Below are 27,987 nucleotides of genomic sequence, written 5' to 3' on the forward strand. Positions count from 1 at the left end.
GACAGTTTTCCCCCTGCCTGCTCCAGCTCTGCCCTGAGATTTACTGTCTGAGAGATCTTTCCTTCCCAGCAGCTGGAACTCAGCCCTAATTTTAAAGTGAATTGCAAATCCAGGTGACTAAGCAGCTCCAAGAGAAAACTTCCAAGAGGCATTTATGAATCTGTAGTGGTAAGGACTCTCAGGAATGCATTTATACTTCATAAACTCCCTGATGCTGAGACACAGACCTGGGGGTTTGGACTCCTCAGCTGCTGATTAGTTTCAATAAAAGGAGGGTCCTGACTTTATTTGCACCAAAGTTGAAAGTAAATCCAGGGTCTGTATGTTTCATGTTCACATTTTGCAGGTGTGCTGCTCCTTTCCTTTGCTGGCAGAGGGGAAGTGGCACCCCAGTGATGCTCTGTGGAGAAAGCCACAGGAGCTGACATTCACAAATGATGGGTCTGAAAAGGAAAGGGAAAAATAAGTAGTATTTCAGTAAATGGAGGAGATGGGCTCTACAAAGGACACCATTTACAGATTCCCCATGGCACTGGGGAACTAATGCACTTACTAAAGCACTTTCAGTCCCCATTTTCAGGCAGATAAAATACATTTTCAGCAAGAAAATTAATCTTCAGTGCAACAGTTTCACTGGGGAAAGCAATAGATAGTCTGACCTGTTTGGGTAGTTTTTGTCACAGTTCTTGTACCATGCCAGAAATGGCAGTTCCCAGAAAGCAAAGCAGCCATGAGTGCTGAAGGAGGAATTTCAAGCTTTCCATTTAGTGCATCCTGAAGTCCAAAGACCCTGGGTGTCTCTTGGTGAAGGAGAGAGAAAAAAAATTCAGGAGCTGTGTCAGCTCTCATCATCACACATCTGCACCAAGCTCCAGGTGGTGATACACACGACATAAAATCTGGGTCTGGTGTCCACCCCCATAACCTCTACTAGACCCAGAATTTGTTTCATCGAGATTCAGAAGAGCCAAGAACTCAATGGGGCTGAAAAGCCAACTCAAGTGAGTCCATCATGGCATTTAAAATAGTCATGGATTTTAATGCTAAGGTTACATAAAACACAACAGTTCTGCTTATTTGCACCACGGAGGGACTTCTCTTGTGATAAGAACAGCAGAACTAAAGCAAACTCCTCTACTTAGTTGGAAGTGTAGTGGATTTTATTATTAGTTCAATAGTGGCTATGGGAAGAGTGGCAACCAGCAGCTCCTAAGTTTAGCACCATGCAGTTAATACTTACCATCCCTCTCTTTACTTGCAGGTACAAATTTCCTGGTGTCATTTTCTGGTTTTACAAAATGCTGCTCAGCCTGGCACCCCCTCTTATGGTCTGCAAGGACCAGCCCAGAGCTCCACAGCTGGGCTACACATCCATTGCAAATCACAGAACCACAGAACTGCTCAGGCTGGAAAAGACCTTCAAAATCATCAAGTCCAGACTCATCCTAACCCTATCACCCTGTTCCTGATGACCCACCACTAAACCATGTCCACAAGCACCACAACCAGGTGATTTTACAAAACATTCATGGATGGGATGCTCAACCACCTCCCTGGGAAGCCTGTTCCAGTGCTTAACAACCCTTTCTGTAAAGAGTTTTCTCCTAATATCCAACCTAAATCTCCCCTGATGCAACTTGAAGCCATTTCCCCTTGTCCTGTCCTCTGTCACCAGTGAGACAGGACCAACCCTACTCTCACTACAACCTGCTTTCAGGTATTGGTAAAGATAAAAGATAAAAAAGAGATAAAGATGTGATAAGGTCACCCCTCAGCCACCTTTTCCCCACACTAAAACAGCCCCAACACCCTCAGTCACTCCTCATAGGTGATGTATTCCAAAAGTTTCACCAGCTTTGTTGCCCTTCTTTGGATCTGCTCCAACACCTCAATGTCCTTTTTGTATTGGGGTTCCCAAAACTGAACACAGTACTCGAGGTGGGACCTGCCCAGTGCTGAGTACAGGGGGTGGATTCATTAGTGGATGATCTCAGAGGCACTTTCCAACCCAGATGATTCTGTGATAAAGAGGATTACTTCCCTAGTTCCTGCTGGTCACACAATTTCTGGTCCCAACCAGAATGCCAATGGCTTTTTTGGCCACCTTGCTGGCTCATATTCATCCACCTGTGAATCAATACACCAAGCTCCTTTTCTGCCAGGCATCTTTCCAGCCACTCTTCTCCAAGGCTGCAGCATTGCCTGGGGTTACTGTGACCAAATACAACCCATTCCCTCCACTGTTCTGCCCACTGGCAGCAGAACCAAGCTTGCTGGTACCACCTGAATGTGAGAGAAGATCAGAGGGGTGCAATGCTGCTCTCTGTCCTGGTCCAGTGTTCTCACTGCCCACCAGGAGAGAGCTGTGAGGATGGGATGAGGGGATGCAGTTGGAGATACACCAGTGGGAAGATGGGGGGCTGTGCAGAATCCACATTCCTAGAAGGGATTCTGCTGAGCTCAATGGGCAGGGGATTCCTGAGCATCCCCCACCAGTGGGACAGGGAGAAGCAGTGGTCCTGCTCTGGTCTTAGAGATAAAACAAGTTTTGGGGTCAGGAAATCACATTTACAGCCTGGAAATGTCAACATTAAAACGCATGACAGCAGAGAACAGTGCTGAAATTGAGCAGCTGGAACCTGTTCTCAGAGATTAAGGCTTTATTTAGGAGATATGACAAACAGCAGGGTACTGAATGAAAGTGGGGGGGAAAAAAAATCCCAAACAAGTTGATATTGTTTAAATAATACACTCTATTTTATTTTGTCTTAAAATAGTTAAACCTTTATGCTACAGACTTGTTTCAAAAAACAGAAGGTCGCATCTTGCACCAAAAATATATATATTTATATATATATATATATAACACTCTGTTTTATTATTATTTTTTCTCCAAAGACCATTAAATACTAGATGGAAAATGAGAACTAAATAGTGAGTGTTGAGAAGAATCCACTTCTTTAACTAGAGTCACATGTTTTAAACATTTATATCTAAGCAATGATTTGTCTTCACTACAGAAGATTCTAAGTTCACACTCCAGCAATTCAGGAACTGCTAAAACCATGGAGAGCTAGAGCCAATGCACACTGGAATTGGTGGAAAGCCCTGCACCAACTCCAGTGGGTTCTGGATCAGGCCCCAAGTGCATTGTTTCTTAGCCATACAATGGCTAACATTTCTCTTTCCTGCTGAGAAGAGCAAAACTGTCCAGGCACCCTTTGCTCTCTTAAAAAAAAAAAAAATAAAATAAAAAAAAATAAAATAAAATAAAATAAAAAAAAAGCAATAATAAAAAAAAAAATAACAAAAAAAGAAAACTTGCTAACTATCCAGTGATTGCAGTTTTCAGATCACTACCTTTCAAATTTGTGAGAATACGTAGTGTTTTAAGTAAAAAGAAAGCCTGCATCAGACTACAATATGCGAATTGTTTCAACAAACACAGTGCACAATTGGAGGAAGTTTGGTGAGGACGCATCTGTTTTTATATATACATGGAACTCACATCATATACAAACTGAAAAACAAAGTGAGTTACTTTGCATTTGTCACGGAAGGACTACAAATGGGCCCTTTCTGGCAGCTTTCTGACAGACCCCCAGCTGGAACAGTGAAGAGCTGCCACACTGCATCAGCACTGTTAAAAAAAGAAATTACCTTTACAGCATGGGTGCTGGCCCACTGACAGCTGAGTTGTGTGACTTAACAACAAGGAGAAAAAAAAAACCAACAAACTACATGGCTGATCCAGTGCCCCAACAGCACAGGGCTTCCCCCTTCTGGCTCCATTCTCCATTCCATCCCCAGAGAAAGAAATCAGTCACTAAAAGCACCTCGTGCATTTTTCTGGCCATTCAATACGACTATGTTTAGAAGGTCTGCAATTGGAGTATCAATACCTTGCCTAGGTGTTCTGTAACTGTTCTGCTTTTTGAAGGAAAAACTGTTACTAACTATATTAGCTGGCTTGTTGGTTTCTTGTTTTGGGGTTGGGTTTTTTTTTGCCTGTAAGTTATGTGTCACCATAGGTAATTTTAATTTTTTTTTTTTTTTTTTTTTCCCCCACAGATGAAATTACTCCAAGCCAACTTTGGATAGCAGGCAACACAAAAAGAAGACAGAACTTCCCATGCCCCCACTATCCCCTGTTCAGCCTTAAATGGCAAAAAAAATGTGGTGATGGAGCTGTACAAAATTTCTGCTAGAAACATTCTGACTACAAAGGAACATTTCAATTGCACAATAGACAATTAAAGTGGATAACATCTTGTGAAAGTCTAATCTTTGGTTTTTGCCTTGAAAAAGGCTCAAAATGACAGATGAAGGGCAGGAATTCCCATCTACACTACAGAAAATACAGCCTGCTAAACCGAGTAGTTCTGCTGATTTCAGTACATATTCTGGTAGAAAGTGTTTCCAGGATTGTATCATAAAACAAAAAAAAAACCATCCCACACTAAAAGCAAGAAAAATGGTGAAGATCTGGTTTGGTTTTTTTAGTTAAAAATAATTTTAAAAATTAAAAAAAAAAAAAATTAAAAAAAGAAATCACAACAGTAGGCCCTGTTTCTGCAACATCTTTCAGGACAGAGTTTAAAACACTTGAATGGCTTCACGATTTTCAGCAAACACTGAATGTTATGCATCTGCTGAAGTGTTTTGCCAAGTTGGGCTTTTTTTTTTTTGAAATGGTCAATGAAGCAAATAAGCAACAGTAGTAATGAGGACCATGAGCAACATATTTCATTCCTCGCCTTCTCCTACTCCAGGCAAGACTCAGAAACAGGTAGAAAAGTTCAGATATGTTTAAAAAGAAGGACAATGGGCCTTTTTATTACTTTTCTTGTGCTTTTGAAAATATCAGCTGCTAGTAAATCACTACTATTACTACTCTAAACTGTACCAAGCTGTGGAAAACGATCCATGAAACACAGTAGTCAAGCAGACAGAAGACTCAGCACTGAAAAGTGTAAACTAGAAATTATACTGAAAATAAAAAAAAACTGTTAAAAGCAGTTCAGTGCATATGTTATGGGCCATTTGTATTAAAGGCAGTCCCTTCTGCTGGTATCATTAACCAAATAAGCTTGGGTATAAATACTCTTGGCCCAGTTTTCAGAAGTGTTGAATACCCCCAGTTCCACTGAAATCAGTGAGGACACAGCATTTCTCAAAATCACACAGCAAAACACTAACTTCTACTAACAAACTCAATATACTGATAAACTAAAAACGTTCTGAAGTAGGAGGTGGGAAAGGGTGGGAGGACATAAGCTTGCACACAGTTATTACTTCTGATTAACACACACTCAAGTTAGTAACTGTAGATATGTTTTAAATTTGGAGCTACTGGCTTTTAATTTTGGGGAGGAATCCTCCTTTGAGAAGGCGAAACCATCTTAAGTGATACTGAAACTACACCATATTCTTATGGAAATTAAAAACTTTTATGAGTTCGAGCTCTGTAATGCCAGGACTCAGGCTCCTGAAGCTGAAGCTTCAGCAATGAACTGTGCCACGGGAAGGGAGAAGGGCTGGGGAGACACAAACACAGTGACACTGCATTACAGTAGATATTTGCGTCTGGTATCCTCATCCAAAGTGAGGTCCACTACTTCTGGGGGTGAAGACCAATTCTGCTGGGGAGTCACAGCTGTCCATGATGGTGTTTGCTGAGCATTAACATACTGTGAGCCTGAGCCATGCTTCCAGGAAGACACACGCTGAATCACACCTCCCCTGGGATGCACACACCTGTAGCAAGGCAAAAAAAAAAACCCATGAAGGATTAAAGCTGCCGTGGAGCTCAAGCACAAGGTTCTTAGCTGCAGTGGTTTATCACTTAGGCATCTTGTAACATGCCCCTCTCCAATATGCCCTTGTGGTTTTTTCCATCTGTAGAGCCCATGCCTCCTTCAATGACCAGTAACAAAGTTAAGGCTAAAATTAAAACTCAGGGGTGATGGTGAAATTATATTGTTTTTAAGAAGGGAATTCTGCCAGTGGGTGTAAAAATGTGTGTGTTTCTATGCATTCATCCATCTGTGCATGGGTCCTAAAGATCTGAAAGTCTGCCCCATTACATCACATGTATTACCATGCATTCCTCAGAAGGAGGGTTTTCTCCAAAGAGTTTTACCCACTGAACTGTTACAAAGAGAAAAACTTCAGTGGGGCTGGGTGAGACAAAAGCTAAGGCTAAAATTAAAACTCAGGGGTGATGGTGAAATTATATTGTTTTTAAGAAGGGAATTCTGCCAGTGGGTGTAAAAATGTGTGTGTTTCTATGCATTCATCCATCTGTGCATGGGTCCTAAAGATCTGAAAGTCTGCCCCATTACATCACATGTATTACCATTCAGAAGGAGGGTTTCCTCCTAGGAGTTTTACCCACTGGACTGTTACAAAGAGAAAAACTTCAGTGGGTCTGGGTGAGACAAAGAGGAAAGATACCTTCCTGTGTGAAATTAAAAGCATGTTAAAATAAGGACATAATGAGACTTTCACTACAGTAATTACAAGAGACATCTTGTAATTACATTGCAGCCATTACACTTGGTTTTTCTTTGGTGTCCTTAACTCAAGATTGCAAACATGTTGGGGAATGCTCACTGATAAGAGTAAAGCCCTCCTTCAGCAAAACCTTCAAGCTTGAAGTGATTATAGTCAATGAGACTAAATGATTATTTAAAGATAAGCACACACTCCGGTGCCTTGCTGAAGTGAGGTACATACCTACTTATTTGCACAGTATTTCTACCTATTATATTCATAACAGATCTGTGACAATTAAGTATAAACTAATAATAAATAGGAAAAAAAACCACAACTAATTGAAAGATCATATGATGAAGTGACGACAGGAATTTACTGGAGCCTTCAAGAGGAACACTCCATTCCTAGTTGTACATCTTAAACAAATCCTAGTAAAACTTTATACCTACTGCTCAAAAAATTGACTTGCTCTTGTAAGCACTGCTGGTGGCTGAGGCTGCTCCTGTCTGTACACTTAAAGCAGGAGATGTTAGGCTGCTGGGGCAAGCACTCCCCATGTCACTCTGAAGGCACGTGTGCCTCATTTCAGGAATCCAGGTTTTCCACGCCGGTTGCACATCCCTGACATTTACGTTTCATTTGTTTTAATTTAAGGTAGTAAAATCTGTTCTCTCCAGAACTACTTAGGTCATGCTCATCTCTCTTGAGTCTGGTTGGAGCTTTATGAAATGGAATGAAAAATCTCATTCTGTGAGCTCTTAACTTCTCTGAATACAAATGTCTCATTTCCTTCTCAGATATGCTATTTAGTTTAGATGTGATGTTCAGAATGACTTTTTTATTACTTCCTCAGTCTTTAAAATATATACTTAAAGAACATATCTCCTAAGAACTAGTAGTAAGAGACTGGAATTCTAACAACTATAGGTTTGTTTATTTGTTGGGTTTTTTTTTAAAAAAAAACACCTTTCTTTTAAGAATAAATACTTTAAAGTGTAACTGACAAGAAAATCCTGTAAACAAAGCAAATACAATATTTGGTCTCAGGGACTATGGTCCATCCTTCTGACAAAGAACAGAAATCAGTGCTTAGGCAAAGCTAATACTAGCTCCTTGAAGATGACAAAAAGCCAGCTACAAATTATCTCATAGAAATGATACCTTGCAAAACCAAAAGTGTTCTTTCTCAAACAAGTCGCACAGGCAGCCCACAGACAAAAAATTACACCAAACATTAGCTTAGGGAACATGCTTTCCAGTCTGTAGCTAAGGAAAGATATGAAGTTTAGGTGGGTGGGGGGCATGGAAAACTGTTAAAAAAAAACAAAACAGAAAAGGATTGTATATACATATCCAGAATAAAAAATTAAGATTAAAATCTACTGGAAAAAAGTTAAATGAACTGAAAAACATGAGTTGGTGTCCTAAGTAGATGCCAAGTAATACTCCAACGATGAGAGTCACCACCAATTCACTATCAATCTAAAAAACTACAAATGATGGACAAATTCTAGGGTGTCACAACTCATGGCAGTCCAACAATGACACAAAAACACTGTGAGGAAAAGGACAGAATCCAAACACCATGCTAACTAAGCATGCAAAAAATACTGATCAAAAAACCTAAACCTTTTCCAAATGACAACCCTGTCAGAAGCCCATCAATACTTCATAACTGCAAACCTACAAGAGAAATAAAATTCTAAACAGGACTGAAACACCTGAAATGTGTGAGTATTCAAGAGAGCCAGTAAGAACCAGTCTTTGGAGATGGTAGGTGGTTATACCAACAAAGTAAGCACTGAGGTGTGCTTCATATCTGTCTTTGCTGTCCATATCAATGAAAAAGGATTTTAAACACCAACTCTACATTTACTCAACATTCACATTCTGGTAAATATTATTGAGGCAAGCAGCATGGCAAGCTTTCAGACAGGGGACCTGAAGAAGAAGGGCTGTGAGCACATGGTGCTACACAGATTTACACAAGCTGGTAAGGTGGGGCAAGTCCACACTGCTTATCATTACACCAAAGATCCTCTAAGCCCTTGGTCTGCCTGATAAACAGCCAGCAGAGATACTTTCTGCAGAATCAGCATCTTCCTAAAGAGCTGGCCGTGCAAGGGCTTTCACTGTTCTAAAAGCAAAGACTAAATTTCTCTTGCTTCAGAACCTTAAAATTCCCTTTTTGCACATCCAGCAGCACTGCCTTGTGCCCACAACATCTGCAGAGTTTTCAGCCTGGGAAACTCAGTCCTGCACACCTTCTCTTTTCCCTTCCTCAAGATGAAGACAGGGTGCAGGCACAATAAGGAACAGCTCTGTTCCTTGTCCCCCACAGCATTTTTCTGCCTCCAGCCATGCACCAGACCAGTTTTAGAAAGTCTGTCTGTTTGCTGTTTTACCTTGGGTTTATTCTAGCACATCAAACCTTCAAACTATTTGAAAATGCCAGTCGTGTTCAACTGTTTTGTAATAAATTAAGCCAAGGAAAGATCACAGGCTAAAGATGAAGAGCAACATCAAAAAATGCCTAATGAGAATAACAGCTGAAACACATCTGGACCCTCAGCTGGGGTTTTGAACTCTCTACTATCTTGAAATAAAACCAAGATTCGTAATTTTTAGTCTAAAGGGGCTATCTTATGACACTGGCCATTTATATACAGTATTTTTACAACTCTTGATTAATTAAATCAACTGAAGCTGATTGAATTATTGAAGTATTTTAAAAGGAAACAAGAACCAGTAAGTATTTCTGTTTATCCATCTGCATATTCACACTTAAAATCTGAATTCCTGATGCATACACATTTAGTATTGCAATATTTGGTATTTCAATAATGCATATGCTTAGCCTGTTAGTGTTTTATATCAAGTTGCAAGCTTAATCTGAATACTTGTCAGTCTGAATACTTGATAATATTCTATGGAAAAATGCACTCTGACATCACAGTCACCAGCAGAATATAAAAAAAAGAAGTGCAAGGTTGGATAACTCAGGGGCATGGACAGGTAACTGCAGAAGAGAAAGTGGGAAGCTGTTTTCATCATCATCATCATCATCATCATCATCATCATCATCATCATCATCATCATTATTATTATTGTTGTTTCTTTATTGTTATTTTATTTTATTTATTAATTTCGGCAATTCAAGTATTCTGATAAAAAGAAAGAAATATCAGAGAAAGCAAAAAGGAATTAATACCTGGCATGTTCCTGAACTCCAACAATCTCTACTTCACTATCAGAAGAGGTGATATTAATTTCTTCATTGATCTGGGCATTACCAGTAGAGGCTTTGTCAACTGCAATGAAGCCTGGATCCAAATGACCTGCAGATGGAAAGAACACAAATACAGCCAGTACTCAACAACTTGCACAACACAGAAATCAGCTGGAAAAGGAATTTTCCAAGCTAATAAAACAAGACTGAAACACAGAGACTGGAAAATATTATTAGATTAAGCTATCCAGCTTCCAGATATCCAGCTTCCTATCTGATAGGAGACAGGAGATGACCATGAGATTTATCCAGTCTCAGTAGTGATGGTGCCATCACACAACTGTGAACACTTTTGCAACAAGAACACTCAGTGTAATTAGGCTTCCCAGCTGTTATTTTACTACAGCTCTGGCAGTTACACTGTGCCTGAATCTGAAATAAAGAAGCAAGACAACCTGGTGTCAGTAAATCAAACTCAGTGATACTGTGGCTAACAAACCTCACTGGTTGGACAGAAACATCACACACACCAAGGAAAATGTTTGTTTAGTCATTAAGATGTAATTTCTTAAAAGTGTCATTTCACAATAAAAATTCAATTAAAATATAACTTCTACTACTTTTTTTTTTCCCCTAAAATAAATAAATACATAAAAAAATTACTCCTACTGTCTCTCTTTAGCAGTAACCTGAAGGATGCTGGGCAGCTCAGAAGCAGATGACAGTACTCTTTGGAAACTGCTCACTCAGCTCACACAGGGGAAGAATCATTCATTGAACAGGAAATTTGAGATTAGATGAATACATTATGTATACCTAGCTTGACTGGACACCTCTTCAAAGATGAGAGGAGGAGAATGCAGTAACAGTCCACAGAATTTCAAATGTATGTGAACATGCAGAACTGATTGTAACCCCCTGTAGGTCAAGAGGACACTGAGAGAAGAAATTAAACTATAAAAAAGTGCCAGGGAAACCTAATGACTGCTAGGAAAAGATGCAGGGAATAGAGGGGCATAGTCCATACTGCATGTTTGTTTTTTATAGACCCTTTAGTGCAACATCTGATCAGGGTTAGCAAGGGAAGGAAGCCTGTGTGCTGCCCTGTACCCAAAAGAGGAGTTTTCACCTCACAAGGCAAAAAAGACTTGTCAGCTGAACTTAAAATGAATTAATGACTCAAGAAGATCTTTCCTAACACAATAATTCATCTGAACATTTCTTGGCAAATAACACTAGACTGCCAGAAAGTCCCAAAATGCATCACAGATATTTCTTTAATAAAAAGTGGCTGGGCACACTGTGAGATATAAAATACAAGTGCTCAGAGGCTTTGAGTCATGTGCAGGAGATACAAACTGAGGGCTTTATGTGATCACTGCCCTGGGATTGGCATCATAGAATCACAGAACCACAGAACCTTTCAGGCTGGCAAAGACCCTTGGGATCACTGAGTCCAACCACCATCCACAAAGTTCTCCCATAAAACACATCCCCAACACCACATCCAAACAACCCTTAAACACATCCAGGGATGGTGACCCAACCACCGCCCCAGGCAGCCTATTCCTGTGTCTGACCACTCTTTCTGTGAACAATTTTTACCTAATGTCCAGTCTAAACCTACCCTGCTGGAACTTCAGTACATTCCCTCTTGTTCTATCACCAAACACCTGTGAGAAGAGGCCACCACCACCCTCTCCACAATGTCCTTTCAGGTAGTTATAGTGAGTGATGAGGTCTCCCCTCAGCCTCCTCCTCCTCAAACTGAACAGTCCCAGCTCCCTAACTCATTCTCCATAAGATTTTTTCTCCAGGCCCTTCCCCAGCTTGGTTGTCCTCCTCTGCACTCACCCCAGCACCTCGAGATCTCTCTTATACTGAAGTGCCCCAAACTGGACCCAAAACTCAAGGTCTGGTCTCACCAGTGCTGAGTACAGGGGGACAGTCACCTCCCTCCTTCCGCTGGCCACACTATTGCTGACACAAGCCAGGATGCCACTGGCTTTCTTGGCTACCTGGGCACACTGCTGGCTCATTTTCAGTCCCTTCTCAATTAGAACCATCAGGGCCCTTTCTGCCTGGCAGCTTTCCAGCCACACTTCCCAAAGCCTGGAGCATCCCATGGGGTTGTTGTGGCCCAAGTGCAGGATCTGGCACCATCATTGAAGCTCACGCTGTTGACACTGGCCCATCCATCCTGTCTCCCTATCCCCATGCAGATCAACACTCCCACCCAACTTGGGTGTCATCTGCAAACTGATGATGCACAATATGTCCTTATCAAGGTCATCAATAAAGATGTTGAACAGAAATGGTCCCAACACTGAGCCCTGAGGAATGCCACTTATGACTGCCACCAGCTGGATTTAACTCCAGATTTAAATCAATGCTCTTTGGGCCCTTCCACTCAAGCCACTGCTTCACCCAACAGATTGTATGCTCACCCAGGCCATGAGCAGTGAGTTTTTCCACAAAAATTCTACAGGGAACCGTGTCAAATGCTTTCTGAAAGCCTAGATAGACAATATCCACAGATTTTCCCTCATCTGATAGCTGGGTCATCTTGTCATAGAAGGAGACCATAGAATCATAGAATCATAGAATTGGCTGGGTTGGAAGGGACCTCAGAGATCATCAAGTCCAACCCTTGATCCACTCCCCCCGTGGTTCCCAGCCCATGGCACTCAGTGCCACATCCAGGCTCTTTTGAAATAGCTCCAGACACGGAGAATCCACTACTTCCCTGGGCAGCCCATTCCAAGGGCTGATCACCCTCTCCAGAAAGAAATTCTTTCTCAGCTCCAACCTAAACCTCCCCTGGCACAACTTGAGACCCTGCCCTCTCGTCTTGCTGAGAGTTGCCTGGGAAAAGAGCCCAACCCCCCCCTGGCTCCAACCTCCTTTCAGGGAGTTGGAGAGAGTGATGAGGTCTCCCCTGAGCCTCCTCTTCTCCAGCCTCAACACCCCCAGCTCCCTCAGCCTCTCCTCACAGGAATTCTGCTGGGTCCCTAGTTGCCCTCCTTTGGACCTGCTCCAGGACCTCAATCTCCTTCCTGAACTGAGGGCCCAGAACTGGACACAGGACTCAAGCTGTGGCCTCCCCAGGGCTGAGCACAGGGGCAGAATCCCTTCCCTGGACCTGCTGGCCACGCTGTTCCTGATCCAGGCCAGGATGCCATTGGCCTTCTTGGCCACCTGGGCACACTGCTGGCTCATGTTCAGCTTCCTGGCAATCCAGACTCCCAGGTCCCTTTCTGCCACTCTGTCCCCAGCCTGAAGCTCCCCATGGGGTTATTGTGGCCAAAGTGCAGGACCCGGCACTTGGCCGTGTTGAACCTCATCCCATTGGAAGCAGCCCAACTCACCAGTCTGTCCAGGTCCCTCTGCAGAGGTTCATCAGGCAAGACCTGCCTTTCACAAACCCATGCTGACTGGGCCTGACCCCTTGGTTGTCCTCTATATGACTTGTGATGGCACCCAAGGTGATCCATTCCATGACCTTCCCTGATTCCAAAGTCACAGAAGAGAAGTCTGTAGCTTCCTGGATCCTCCTTTCTGCCTTCCTTGTGGATGGGTGTTACATGTGCTACCCTTCAGTCCATTAGGACCTCCCGGTATCCAGGATTTAAAATAAATAATTGAAAATTGTAAGGAAAATAATGGAAAGTGGCTTGGCAGGCACATCTGCCAACTCTCTCAACACTCTTAGGGGTAACCCATCCAGCCCCAAAGACTTGTGTGTGTCCCAGTGGTATAGCAGGTCACTAACCACTGACTTTTTACTGTGATAACCTCATTCTCCATGCCCTCTCTGTCCCCTGGCTCGTGTGGCTGAGTGTCTATGGAAAGGACAGTTAAAGAAAGACTGAGGCAAAGCAGGTGTTGAGCACCTCAGCCTTTTCCTCGTCCTTTGTTCCTCTGTTTCTTTTGGCATCCCATAAAGGATGGAGATTTTCTCTAAGCCTCATCACCCCAACTCCTGGATGTCCCATCTGCTACAGCTCAGGTGGCAGAAGGCCACACAGTTCTTGGTCATTGATTCCCACAAACTCTTATGGATATTATCACCCTGCCCTCATATGTTGTATTAATGGTGTGCCACAACTCTGCAGGCTTTGCCAGACAGGGTGATGTCTGTCTCAGTGGCAAGGCAGATCAGCCCTTAAGTATCCCCAAAATTAATCCCCAGGAGTATAAATGAGAGTCCCAAATATTTTCATGTATTACCATAGCTTTAAGTTCAGACAGCAAGAAGGCAATTAGCAGTGGAGAAGCCATGATTAGCAGAGTGGATATTGCAACAGTAGCTGAGTGGAAATCAGGATTACAGCATGCAGACAGATTCACAGCCTCTGGCCATACAAATTTCATGCCTAATAACAGACTCATAGAATTGCTCATAGAATTGGAAAAGACCTTCTAGATCATCAAGACCAACTTTGTCCTACCCCTATCACCCTATTTCTGATGACCCACCACTAACACACCTATGCTGCTAAGTTTCTCTCCATGAACAGTAGGATGATGTCCACAGGAGATGTTTTGCTTACCCTACAACATCAAGGCTTGCAAAAAATCCCAACCAACCAAACAATAAAAACCCCAAATATCTGCTCATGAACAGAGATGTGATAGTGTGCCCTAATACTGTTTTTCACATAGATAAGGCTTATGTTATTATTTTCCCCATGGGAATACATAATTTATTGTCTGTTAAGTGGAAGAAAAGTTTGGTAAGAAACTTTACTTTTTATTTCCTTACGCTCCTTTGATGTACCAATCCATTACTGCTCTATGACAGATTTCTTCTGATCTAATTCTTTGATAAATCTCTTTATAAAGGAGAGGGCTTGTTACGGGTCAAATAGCTAACTATGAGTCAGCTGCTATGCTGCAAACACTACCAGGGTGCTTGGAAAACATTGGCTAGCCTCAAAAAAGGTTGGAACAACATCCAGCCACAGATCAAATGAAAATAATGCAACAGAAATTCTAATTTCCAAGTAAGTGCCTTATTGACTAAACAATAATGGAACATTTATTTCAAAATCTGCCAGGTGTTTGCATTTCTTTAAGCATTATAGACATTGACAAGTAGTTCAGCTACCAGGACACTTCCAATTCAGGTGCCCTTTGGCAAGCTTACATTTGGAAAATGCAGCACGAAGCAAAAAACTGCTGTGCTCCACACACCACTGCAGGAAAAACTCCATGTCTCATGTAGCCAAAAATCTTCACACGGGTATGAAAAAAAAAAAAAAATCAATGGAAAGGAAGGGAACATGTTGGCATACAAGGTTATGGGACAAAGTTGGACAAAAAAATACACCCTTAGTTTCCTGCATCCAAAACACAGTCTCATGTTGATGTTCAACTCTTGTTAGTGAAGAGTTGCAAGCACTTAGTAAAGCTGAATGATTTTTATGAGATATATTAATTTCTCTGGATTCTTTCACACTATTTCTGCTCTTGCTGTCTTGAAAGAAAATTCTTTTCTGTTTCTTGGTGCTAAGCCCATGTAGCAGCACCTTTTCACCCTTCATCTTTTCCTGATGCTGGCCTGTAGAATTTCTAAGGTATGTCTGAAGTGCAGATGGAATACAGGAATAATTAATGCTTGTATTTTAAAGAAATAAAGAGACAAACAAAAAAGACATACACACTCAAATACAATACTTAAAACGAGATTAAGGTTGGTTTACTATCTGGTAGCATGGGTTGCCATAATCCACCATTTGGTAACAAGCTTAGTTCATTCTTATTTAAAAATAAACAAACACGACACCAAAACCCCAGAGTTAAGTTCTAAGAAGTAATTAGAAGGAAAAGGGTGAAAATAATAATCAAGAAAATTGGTGTCAAAAATACATTGTGGGAATCTTTGTCAATTTTTATCAGTTCTATTTTTGAAAAAATGCCAGACACTCTTAGTAAGCACCTATACTGGTTTACTGCAAAATCCACACAAGGAGCTTTTAAAGCTGCACAGACTGCAAAAATACTAAAAGTAGTTAAAGGAGAGCACCAAATGAGACCCTGGAACAAATGTCAGACGAAGATAATTTAAACAAACCTGCATCAGTGCTCAGTTCACTTAGAAGCCCTCTGTTCCTCCAGGTAGATCCCATGTCTTGATTTCCCAAGGAATTATTGTGCTCTTGGACCACTGCAGCCGCCAACAGATTGTCCACATTTACCACTTCTGGGTCTGAATTTGTGTCTGATATATCATAATGAGCTACAACTGGTGGTCCATCTGCAGAAGGAGAGAAAAGCAGTGTGTATTAGTGGTCAGCATCCTGTGAAAGACACCTAATAATTTGCTTAAGGATAAATTCAATCCCCTACGTGAAGCTCTTGAAGAACTATAAATTATACAAATTATTAAACTTCAGTTAAGGAACACAGTCTGAAATTACAGAAACATTTTAACCCTTGCATACACAAGAAAAGACAAATGTAAGAGAAACATGTTTATCAATGCAAAAGTTACTTGTGTATTATCTTTCACATTAACACTTAAATCTATCGGTTTCTGACAACATTGCATTCAGAATCTTAAAAAGGATAAATTCTTCAGATTAAAATAAAAAAATAGTGTTACAGGACATTAGATATGGTAAGACAAGATATTTATCTAGAGAATTTTACAAAATTAATGTGACACAATACTTTAGAGATGACTGAACAAAAATAACTTTCTGGTATAACTGTGACAATAAACATAACATGAGGCAGCTTTCCTTTTATAATATTTACTTGTCAAGGGCACGGGAATTTTCCAAAATGGCAATGGTTTTTTTGCATTGTTTTTCTTAAGACCAAGAATAACAGGAAGCAAAACTACGATGTGTTAAGATAAATATGCTTTTAATTCAATATGATTACCACATTCTCTGGCCACCAAAGTGCTGGGGGAAAGAAGGAGAAAAAGTGCTTATGTGATTCCAAAATCTATTCTTGAGGAATAACAGAAAAAAAGGTATTTTTGTTCTATTTTGCTAGGAAGAAATATTTTCTTTGTATAGAGTGAAAATAATTTTGCTTGAAACAGATGGGGTTTAGGAAAAAAGTCAGATTCAAGACAAAGATTAATGTGGAAGCAGAGAGAGAAAATGGATAAATAGTTTTAAAATAATGCACGCTTCAACTTAAACGTCTCAGCTGCATCTTATTGACTCAGAATGGATTAAAGTGGTTGGAGTTCCCATCCCTCAAATGGCAGAATCAAAATGTTATTTGGGCCAAGATTTCACCCACAAAAATTATTACGAAATACAAAAAACACACTGGGCCAAAGCTCAACAACTTCACTGCTGCAGTTGAGTGTCTGCAGGAATTTCTCCTTGTGGGTATGACAGAGGGCATAATTTTTATGGAATAATATGAAATAATATGTCAGATAAGACCCTCAGAATCACAAAATTACTAAAGAAATCTTTAAAAGACACAAAAAATAATAAAATTAAACGACTTTTCAGGAAGGTTCATTTCTTTTAGGAGTGCTACGTGGCTGCTGAAGACAGAAAGAGCATGATGAACTAAGTATCAAATTCAGTTCTCTGAAAAACTGAGGTTCCTACTGAGGCTTTTAGGGTAACTTGGTCCTCAAAACATAATTCCACTCACTATTTTAAAAAACCCTCCTGTTTTGTGGTTAGCAACACACTTTATTAAAGAGTGACCATATTGCTAAAGTCATATTAAAGATCAGTTTTGCAACAAGGTATGAAGACATTCACAAAATATTTCCGATCAGACTTGTCTCCAAAACAACAATTGCATAAAACAATGTTATATTACAAACTTAAAACAGACCCAACAAAAATAAATGAGTAGTTAAATGCCAATGTATTAAAGACCAAACTGTTCGTAACATGAAACACTGATGATTATGACTGGAGAAGTCCTGATAATTAACTGAAAGGCAATCTTTTGTTTGTTTTTTTTTTAAAGACAATTAAATTAATGGAATGCCAAGCTCAACAATAAGCTGGCTGATGTTCAGTTAATTATTTGTGAAAGCTGATGATTAAATTACATGCAGAAGTTACAGTTGGACTGAATCATGACAGGCATGTTTTCTTTCAGTCTCATCATCAGAGTTCAGTGTCAACATATAAAATGTGATATATATAAAAATAAAGTCGAGTGCAGAAGATACGAGGGTCAAGTACAATATTGACTATTTGACCATTTTTTCAATAGGTTATCTAAAATTTCAGGAGCTATGTACTGTTCCTTTAGGTCTCTGCTTCTCTTGCTTCTTACTAAGATCTCCAAAAGCAGAAGTGAAATTTGATTTTAGATAGACATGTCTACACAAGTGAAATTGGATTTGCACAAAAGGCACCAATAGTCTCAAGTCAAAATTGTACCACTCCTACATGTATAATCATGCAAAAATGTATAATAAATGTATATACATGCAGAGTGATATTCTCATCACCTACCCATAGAAATAACTTGTGTGAAAGTCTTCATCAGTAGGAAATACAAGCATAAACTTGTTATCTGTAGCTCCACTCTTGTATCTTCCACACTTCCAAACAGCACACCTTATAACTTAGCTTAAATTTAGTATACATCAAACAGACAGAAATATTTTAAAATATAATTTACATCCTGTAACTGTATTTTTCAGTGAAACAGCCACCAATTTAACAATCTGGAAATAATAATAAAAAAAAGCTGCCTACTTTCAAAGCAATCACAGCAGATTTATTTTTGCTTCTCTCAGCCTTGCCTTTCAGGATGAGATATAGAAATGAAAGGCCACTGACACCAGGGTTACCCATACCCATTACCAGTAAATTACCAATAAGGCCAAGATAATGGCAACGACAGTGAAACAAATCTTAAGACTCCCTGCATATATAAAAGAAGAAATAAGCAATAAATGCCTACGTATGTTTGAAACAAAACAAATATGTTAGTTTTAAGCACCTACAACTAGGTGAAAGTTGCAACCCTCTAAAACCCCTTCATTCTTAAATGCCTGTTTTCTTTTTAGTTCCTACCAGGAGAGAACAGGAGGGGTTAAATTTGGAAATAAATAACACATACCCTGCCAACTACACAGTGTTCCATTGATGTGATGCAAAGTGAATGTATGGTACTAAGAAATAAGGACAAATGGCTTCATCTAGGAACAACTTTTGTCTGCACTTTTTTAGAATAAAAAATCTCCCTGTAATAACTGATCCCTAACAGGATTTCAACCCTTAGAAAAGCAGACACCCATCAGAATCATGCTAGAATCAAAACTCAGTGTAGCACAGTGAGGAGGATCCCTGATCAGTAATTTGCACACTGTATTAGAAAAAAAATAAAATCGTCACATCTTTTGAGAAGCCAAGGTAGCTGTGGAAGACTTGTATTTTCCTGCTGATAAGCTTTAATTCCTTTCTAAAGCAATAAATGCTTGAAAATGACAAGGCTAAAAGTTAATAAGAAACAGCAGCACAATACAGCTGTTGACATTTAATGTTAACAGGGGGATGGGAAGACTGACTTTTTTTTTTTCCTTTTTTCTTTTTTTAGAGAATTCAGAGGCAAAAGTCATCATGGGGACAGAGTTTAGAGTTATCCAGTTCTCCCTCAATTTACAGAGCTCATCAGAACCAATTCTATTCAGGACAACTGAATCAGAACCCGCACACAAAAAAATTCAGTTCCACACATAACAATTCTATAGGAAATTCAGGATTTTCTTATCTCCTAGCCCCTACTACCATACTTTTCAGGGCCAGATCTCAACATTCAGCAGCCTGAGTTGTGTTGTAAGATTCACACCCCTGGTGCCCCTTGCTTCATTACCATGGCAGCACAGGCAAAAAGAGGGAATTAACTGTAAAATTCCAACTGTATGTTAAAAGCAGTAATCCTGTGACAATCACTGCACCTTTATGCTGAAAGAGCTGCCTATCAATACACAACACACATTAGCAGAATCTGGATGGTAAATTGCCTCCTTTAAGATATTATTTCTCTTTAGCTTTCTTAAAATCTGGGCACTTGACATTTAAATTGCCTCCCACAGCAGTCAAACTGAGGGACTTCAGGGTCAGGAAATTTCAGCCTGGAAACTGTAGCCTGGAGCATCATCTCCTCCCTTTCCCAAGTAAACAAAAAGAGGTGAAACAACACCTTACACATGGCACCTAACCTTGACACTGATGAAGTTCAGCAAAATGAAATCCAGCCTTAAGAGAAGGGATTCAAACTTGGCTGTGTTTTCTCTACAACTCCTGGAAAAAGACCATAATCTCCAGGGGACTATCCTGATTAAAATAAATTAAAAATTAAAAGCCTAATTCTGGTGGTCTGAAATGCCCTCTGGAGCCATCTGTGTCTTTGCATTGAGCTCTGGAGCCTTATTAAGGTATGAATATCACCCTAGGCTTTAAAACACAGGGAACAGGTACAATAATAATAGCAATAATAATTACAGCACTTTATTCACAAGAAGCTTTTGATTAGTAGATAAGAGAGAGCTCCAAGGTGGTTATTAACCTCCTTTTGCCCATGGGGGAAACTGAGGCAAGCAGAGATTTGCAGCTTGCTCATGGCTAGCAACCAGGGGAGCTCGGCTTTGCTGAAAACAACACCAAATTAGTGAGCTATTTTTAAATGGTGAATTAGTAAAGAGTTTAAAAATAGTGTTTGGGGATGATTTTGTGAAACATGGAAAAGCTGTAAAGGCAACAGAGAGGCACTCAGGTGCTCATAAGCCCAAGGAGACACAGCTCCTTCCAGCCTCACCTCTACATCTTTACTGTGAATGCTGGCACTGGTAGCAGAATTCTGAGATGTTTTAAAACAATAACAAGGTGTGAGAATACCCTGATTTACACTAGACACCAGATAACACCACTTACTTAAAGATTAACAAAAAAAAAACATAAAGGACTTTAATAGCTGCATGATTTCTAAGATCAGATTATCATTACAGTAATCAAAATCACACTTCGTCTGCCAAAACCTAGAGGATTCATGCTAAAGGACTTGCCAAAATAGCTTTACAGTAGACATATCAGCACCCTTTGATCCAAACAGAATATACAAGACTACAGGCTGAAGTGACAGCTTTTCTGTTTTAGATAAACAATACAGACCTGTACTGGTATTATCTAAAGCATGATCCAGAGCTGCCATTTCATAAAGGAGGTGCAGCTCAAATAGCTTAAACTACCTGAACCCTAAAACAATCCCCAAAGGGAAATGAGGGACAGGAGACCTGTGATTTTTTTTTATATTGTTCAGCAATATGAAACACTTCATTAATATTTTTATTTATTTATTTATTACAGGTTACAGTAGTTACATTTTAAAATTTACAGGGTTAGGCAAATAATACATTGTAAATACAATAAAAAACAAGAGTAGTGTTGTAACAAGATTTTCTCTAAAATCATAAAGTGAACAAAAAGTTATAGATGAATCTGCTTTCCTCACATTTTCCTCCATTTTATACAGTAAAGCTTTTGTGTTTGATCCTTTTTTAACAACAGCATAACAGTAAAATCAAAACAACGCGATGAAATGAGTATCTGTTCTCAGGCTGGATAATTTTCAATATAACATCAGAAAAGGTCTCAAAAATTCAAGTCTTGCTGATCAACATTCATTCTTTCAGGCTTTTTGATCACTAGATGGAAAATATCTTGGACTTTTTTCCCCAGATTACATATAAAGACGTAAGAAAGTCTTTTTTTATTGTGCGTTAAGCAAAGGCACATGGAACATGGCTGTGCACTGAAAATATCAGGAAGTGGTGTGCACTTCATCATCTCGTGATGCCACCTAATGATTCATTAATTATGGAAGCAGATACAGTAGCCAGACCTCTTTCCCAGTTTTTCTTGCAGGAGTGTTATCAGGAGGGTTTTGGAAACCATCACACTCGACTTGTACACAGCCATGAGTTAGGAGGAATTTAAAATTTAAAATGTACAGACAGCTTACACGAGGAAAAGACAGGCAAACGTGCACTCCCTACACACCCCTCCTGACAACATTGCTTCTTGCAAGTAAAAACTGCATCTTCACATGGAAGGACTGATACAGCCTCAGTGCAAAACTTTCACTGCTGTGTCTTAAGACCCTGCTCCACCAGTTGGCGAAGTTTAACCCAAAACCACTGCTAGCTTAATAAGCCTATTTTCCATGTGCCTTCATTTTTTTTGACCTAACACTATGAGACTGCTCCAGTCTGGGAGAAAGCTGGTACCCAGCTTTGTGTTTTGAAAGGCACCATCCAGCTCTTTCAATCAGCCTGAGTGTTTGAGCTTCTACAGCGCAAGTTCCACAGCGTCTCCCTCCTAACACTCCCAAATTTAACTGCAGCAGGCACAGTGCAGACCTTGATTATTTTTAAAAACACACTCAGCTGCCCTGATTTTTATACACACCTATCTGGCAAAGACTGCCCTTAAAGTTAGCGAAAGGATTCCCTATAGTTCAGCATCTAATGAGGTGAAATGCCAGCCCCCTTGAAATGACCATAAGCTTACTACTGGTTTTAATGAGGCTAGGATATAATTTATTAATGCCCTTGAAATGAAAAAAGAGATTTACAGTATGTGGATATGGGAAGAGACAAAAGATATTAACAAGAAAAAAAAAGGGGGTAATAAATAAGTTTTGATTTGTAAAATAACTACCAAGTAAAATCCAGTATCACTGAAGTTAAGATAGGACCTCCAGTCTTAACTCTAGCAGCTCAGATAAAATAATCCAGCCACACTGCAGAAACACTAAAAGACATTGTGAACTTAAAAAAAAAATAGAGATGTATACTTCTGCCTCAATTATTTTTCCTAACTGTTACAAATAACACTGAAAAGCAGTGTACCTGGAAGGTTTAACATCTATTTCCCACCTCAGGTATTTTTTGCAAGAGAAACAGTGAATTAGGTCTCACTGCCCTTCCTTGAATTTGTTTTATGTGATATCCCCTTAAATAAAACCTGAAAATTCAGGTGTTCTGTTAGAGGCATGTGAAGGAACACCCCACACCCTCAGATAAAATCATGTGGAATTTCCTATAGAGCTTCCTCATGAAACCAAGCAGTACAAATGCTTGGGGAAGAACCTGTGGCCAAGCCTGCAAAAACACTGCATGTTAAAGCCCTTGGATGTCCAGGGGTTGATACATACAGCCCAATCCTAGGAGCAGATCCTTGAATTTTTAATTTACAGAGCTGTCAGTTTGACATTCAGTGACACAGATTAAAAAGATGCCTTTTGCACCTGCAGAGTGCTAACAAAGTACATGTGATTTATGTGCTGCTAAACCCACCACTCTGCAGCTACACAGATGCTCCAGCACAACCATGCAAGCAGCTGCCACACTGAACATATCATTTTATATTTTAAGTGGCAATGTAGAAATCTGAACAAGCCAGTTGGGTTTAAACTGACAGTCTACCCTGGAATTTCACCAGCCTGCAACAGCTGATCTGAGTCAATTCTTTTCCTCCCTCAACCCATAAAATAAGTAAAAAATGTTTAGTAAACTAGAATGCACTTTACTCCTGAAGTGTGAAACCTCGGGCAAAACTCAAAATTCTCCTCCGTGACTCTCATGCTTGTGCAAAACTCCTACTGATTACTCCTCTACTTGTTAAACGTGGTGGGTTTTAAGTACTTGTTGAGGTATGAGCATAAACATACATTAAAAATGTAACTCTGGGTTGGAAAGTAGAAGAGTTTCCTTCAGATAATCTTAAAATACTCTTAAATAAGGCAAGAATGCTTTAATGAAATACTGAGTGGGTGAGATTAGAATCTGTTAGAATTTCAGCTGAAGAAATTTTAACTCCCTGAAAGTTTCTAGTCAAAGCCCTTTGAAAACAAGAGCTTAGAACAGAAATCCTGACAAACTTAACTGCAGCCTTATCATACAGCAAAAACATCTCCAGGAGAGGAAAAAAACAACAAAAAAAAGCCACCCCCCCCCCCCCCCAAAAAAAAAAAAAAAACCAACAACCCACCAAATCTAAAATAATGTATTAGGAATATGTTTTCTGGAAAGAGATGCCAAAGGCTGTTGCAGACACATTTAAAACACAGAGTCATCACTCATGCTGGTGTCTGAGGGCTGGTTTCTTCACACAGCAAGCAGAGAGATGCTCCTGTTTAATTTCACAGTCTGACAAGTCCTTCCTCGGGAAGGTTTTGCTACACCTGGACAACAGAAAGGTGGGGCTCCCCTTTAAGCTCCTTGAAGGAGAAGTGTTTTTTCTTCCCGTGGAAAATGAGCTACTGGGCCAGGTACTCAATCATGTAAATTAATGCACACTTTCAATTTAAAGGGAGCAGATTTACCACCCCTGAAGATCTGTCTCCGGGTCTGAGGGAAATTTTCACTTTCAGAATGACCAAACGAAAGAATATTTAACGTTTACAAAACTATTTACAACCATTTGGTCTTGCAAAGGTGTTCTTAACACTAGGTAGTTTTTGTGGGGGAATTAAGTTAAAATTGTATCTAATATGAATTATCCCCCTCAGTCTTCTGGGTGCCTTGGTTTGGAGTGAGTTTACCCTAGAAAGAGTTCAGCTTCAAAGCCTGAATGCTTGACTGCTGGAATCCTCTGCTTGTTCACATTCACAGCTGCTTGCACTGGAAGTAACAAATAACAGCAATGGATAATAAAAACATCTGCAGGTTTTTGATTTCGGCCTGTGCTAACCAAATCTAAATTTTCATCTATCAATAAGCTAAATTGTTTCATTATTTTAAGTTGTTTGTTTTAAGATTACCTAGCCAAGACATTAAAAGCTGGCAGAATTTTTTTTCTGGTGACATCCCTAGCAGAGGGACATTCACAAGATCAGTGTGCAACAAACTGTTTCAGCCTTAGAGATAAATAAGTTCAGCTGACCTTACACAATTTGTTTTGAAATACATAATTGCTCCATAGATATTATTGTATAGAAGAAGTTCAGGGCATGCTCACAGACATACTGAGTCAAATTACTCTTACATATTAAAAGAAATCAGTCACTGCAAAAAGCTGCTTCTGCATGCATGGGAAGACTTACACAGCTGTCATGCCTTAAAATATGCTGCTCTTATCATCATAAAGGTGTGCATGTATATATATATGTATATATATAATCAAACCTATGAACACCAGAAGAATCTGATTTTTTTTATATATATATATTTATCAGCAAACACTCTTCCCTGAAGGATCTTAAGTTTTAAACAGATGAGAATTTTATTAAGTTGCAATCAAACATAAAACCAACTCATTTAACTTTTATCTATAGTTTAGTTAAACACACACACACACACAATGTCAGACAAGGGAGTTTTCTTACAAGTCCATATCAAAATCTTTGTATCAAAATTATGCACGAAGGTGATCTGTAAAAGAATTTATTCCAGTACTTAAAAATTATCCCCTGCATAGTCTTTCAGACAGTTACTCTGAAAATAACACAGCTCTCCAACCACTTTTTTTCTTTTTCTTTTTCTTTTTTTTCTATTTTTTTTTTTTTTTAATGAAGGCAACATATACTTTTAAAAAAAAAAAAAAGTCTGGGCCAAGATTAATGTTAAAACACCAGTGTTAGTACTATACTGATAAAAATGATTTCTTGAGTTCCTGTAACAGGTTTGCTCCAATCCCTCACATAAGTTGATGGAAAAACTAGCACTGACTTCAGGGAGGAAAAAGAAAAAAATTAAAATAAAAATCAGACCTACGGAAGATACGGTGGTTAGGATGAGGAAAAGGAAGAAAAGGAATTATACTGAAATAATTAGAAAAATGTGGCAGTGGTTAAAAAAGCAAAATAGCAGAGCTAAAAGGAGACCCAGAGCATTTTCTTTACTTAAGTTATGTCTATGCAAAGACTTACAATGTCCAGTATTAGAATTTTAATTAGAAACTTTTAGCAAGTTATGACAATAAATATACATTTTTTATAGCTATGGGAAGGTTACTTCATATGAATAAAGGTCTTAATGGAGAGGTGAACAAAAAAATCCCCATGTATAGTGACAATAGTAAGAATTAAATACAGATTTCTAATATATAGTTTAAATTAATCCTACTTTAAACATCACAGTTTCAAGCCTGCCTATTCAAGATAACTATTAGTATTAAAAAATCCACATGATAGCAGTTACTGAATTATTTAAATGAAACTAACGTTCTGGCATTCCCCATCACAAGTAAATAATTATTTTAGAGGCATTCAGTCATGGTTTAGAAGATGCTCTTGCTGTCTCACCTAGATGAGCAGCCCATTATCTTCAGACCACGAGTGCTTAATAACCTATCAAGCTTTCCTTTAAATTCCTGTGCCAAGGCTCAATTCATCCACTGATGGATGCTCATCTTAGGAATGATTAACAACTACTTTTTATTCCAGCTTGAAGGAGGCAGCTTGCTTTTATATACATGAGGAAGCAGCAGTGCTTTGCATGCACAGGTCATGCATGCACACGCAGTTGGGTGTGACTCATCTCACCTAACTTTAGCCAAAAGTCACCTATTCTGAGCTGTTTGTGAGGGAGGTTTAGACAGCTAATTGGAAGGGAAAAGACGCTGCCGGGGGGTATCCTCTGCTTATCTCCTCCAGGAGGTATCTTCTGTGGGTGCTTAATGCTTCCCGTTGACTCAGAAGGAGATCCACAGGACAGCAAAACTAGAGACCTAAAATTAGAGGAGATGATTCCCACCCAAACCAAACACATAAAACGTGTGTGGATTTGTGCACATAGTCTAAGACAGCTGCTTCCATAAAATGTGCCAGGCGCAACAACACAGCAGTGACATCGATAGAAACCCTGGACGAAAAATGAGCTACTTAAATGGGAGACAAAAAAACCCAAAAATTCAGTTATGCACATTTGCTATATATAGCTAAATCTTTGGGGTAAGCTTATTTATTATTTCTACCCCAAAAAGAAGGAAAAAAAAACTCTAACATGTGGCAGGTTCAAGCTGTAAAACTTGGGAGTTGTAGTTAAGGAAACGTTAGGGGTTTGTATCTAGTCTGGTTCTCTAGGGTACTTTATATCCTTAAATATAGACCTTATTTCCTAATATAAGTGTTTTCTCATGCAAAAAGAGCATCTGGGTGAATACTCTGAATGCTCCTATTGTAGCAAACATACCTCTACTGATTTGGGGGTATCTAAACAAGGATTCGAAGTTGTATTTTCCCAAGCTTGGTGATAAAAGCTTACTATTACCACCCACAACTTTAAAGATGTTTGTGTCTGTGTGCTGGCACATGCACGTGGGTATACTGTGGGTTTTTTAAAACACATATATATTCTCTATAAATAAAAAAAAAAAAACAAACCCAAAGCAATACTTGTTAATGAAACGCAAAAGAGAAAAATAAAACAAATACACACACAAAGAGAAAAGCAAACCTTGATTTTTAAGCATAATCCAAAGTAACATCGAGATTGCAAGGATCCGATTTTTTTTTAAGTTTATGATTGATTCAGATCAGACTCTGCAATATTCCCATTCTCTGGAAAGATAGGTGGAAAATTGTTATTAAAAGTCACTGGAAACTCTAGCGCAGCATCGACATTTTGGTAGCCCACATAAGAATTAAACGACTGCTGTGGAAGTACTTGGCTATCAGGCATCTGTATGAAAGCCCCTGACTGTGTGGTAGGGGGGATTCTTTGGCCAACTAGTTGAATTTTAGGTTCCCTGGGCTCCAGTTGTTGCTTGCTTTCTTCATCCGTGTCAAGACGGGTTAACTTTTCTATCCACATGCGAAATTTCTCCTCTGTCTGCCTCTGCATCTCGGCAAAGCAGTTCATGGCCTCTTCCAGGACATTGCCTATGCAGTTCCTATCCCACACGGTGCCCCTGTCAAGCAATCCTGGAATTTCCCTGGTCGCTCCTCCAGATCCCCCAGCACGACTGAAGCCAGCTTTAAAGACATTGAGGCCATTTGATAAGACATCATTAAGTAAGAACATAATAATTGTGTTTATTAAGGCATGTTAACTCAGGAAAACAAACTTTTCTAGCTGTGTCCCTTGGATATGACAGTGGGGGGAGGAATTAGCAAACACTAACGAACAGTGGTATTACCATACTAAAAAAAAAAAAAAAAAAAAAAAAAAAGGAAAATTATTTACACTCACTGAGATTATAATAGAAATTTCGGCTTCGAAACTGTTTTTATTCTAGAATTCTCAGACAATTCTGCCACAAAGGTGCTTTCTTAGTAAACCAAATTAGTATACCAAATTAGTCCAATTC

The 27,987-nt window shown here is 39.4% G+C and overlaps 1 protein-coding gene across 2 annotated transcripts in view; it reads right to left on the reverse strand.

Annotated features, from left to right (window-relative positions):
- Positions 1-2,809: 2,809 nt before the first annotated feature.
- The window catches only part of CZH18orf25 (chromosome Z C18orf25 homolog), a 49,285-nt gene continuing 24,107 nt past the window's right edge, over positions 2,810-27,987 (reverse strand). Inside the window, exons 3-5 of one of the 2 annotated variants that reach the window (XM_030467123.1) lie at positions 15,804-15,986; positions 9,710-9,836; positions 2,810-5,757 (exon numbers count right to left, since the gene is read on the reverse strand). In XM_030467123.1, the coding sequence (XP_030322983.1) occupies positions 5,568-5,757; positions 9,710-9,836; positions 15,804-15,986 (500 nt within the window). In that variant the 3' untranslated portion in view covers positions 2,810-5,567. Of the gene's footprint in view, positions 5,758-9,709; positions 9,837-15,803; positions 15,987-25,007; positions 27,653-27,987 lie in introns of those variants that run through there. The other variant, XM_030467124.1, reaches the window with a different exon arrangement.

The sequence above is a fragment of the Calypte anna genome, chromosome Z, assembly GCF_003957555.1.
Source record: "Calypte anna isolate BGI_N300 chromosome Z, bCalAnn1_v1.p, whole genome shotgun sequence".
Taxonomy (NCBI): domain Eukaryota; kingdom Metazoa; phylum Chordata; class Aves; order Apodiformes; family Trochilidae; genus Calypte; species Calypte anna.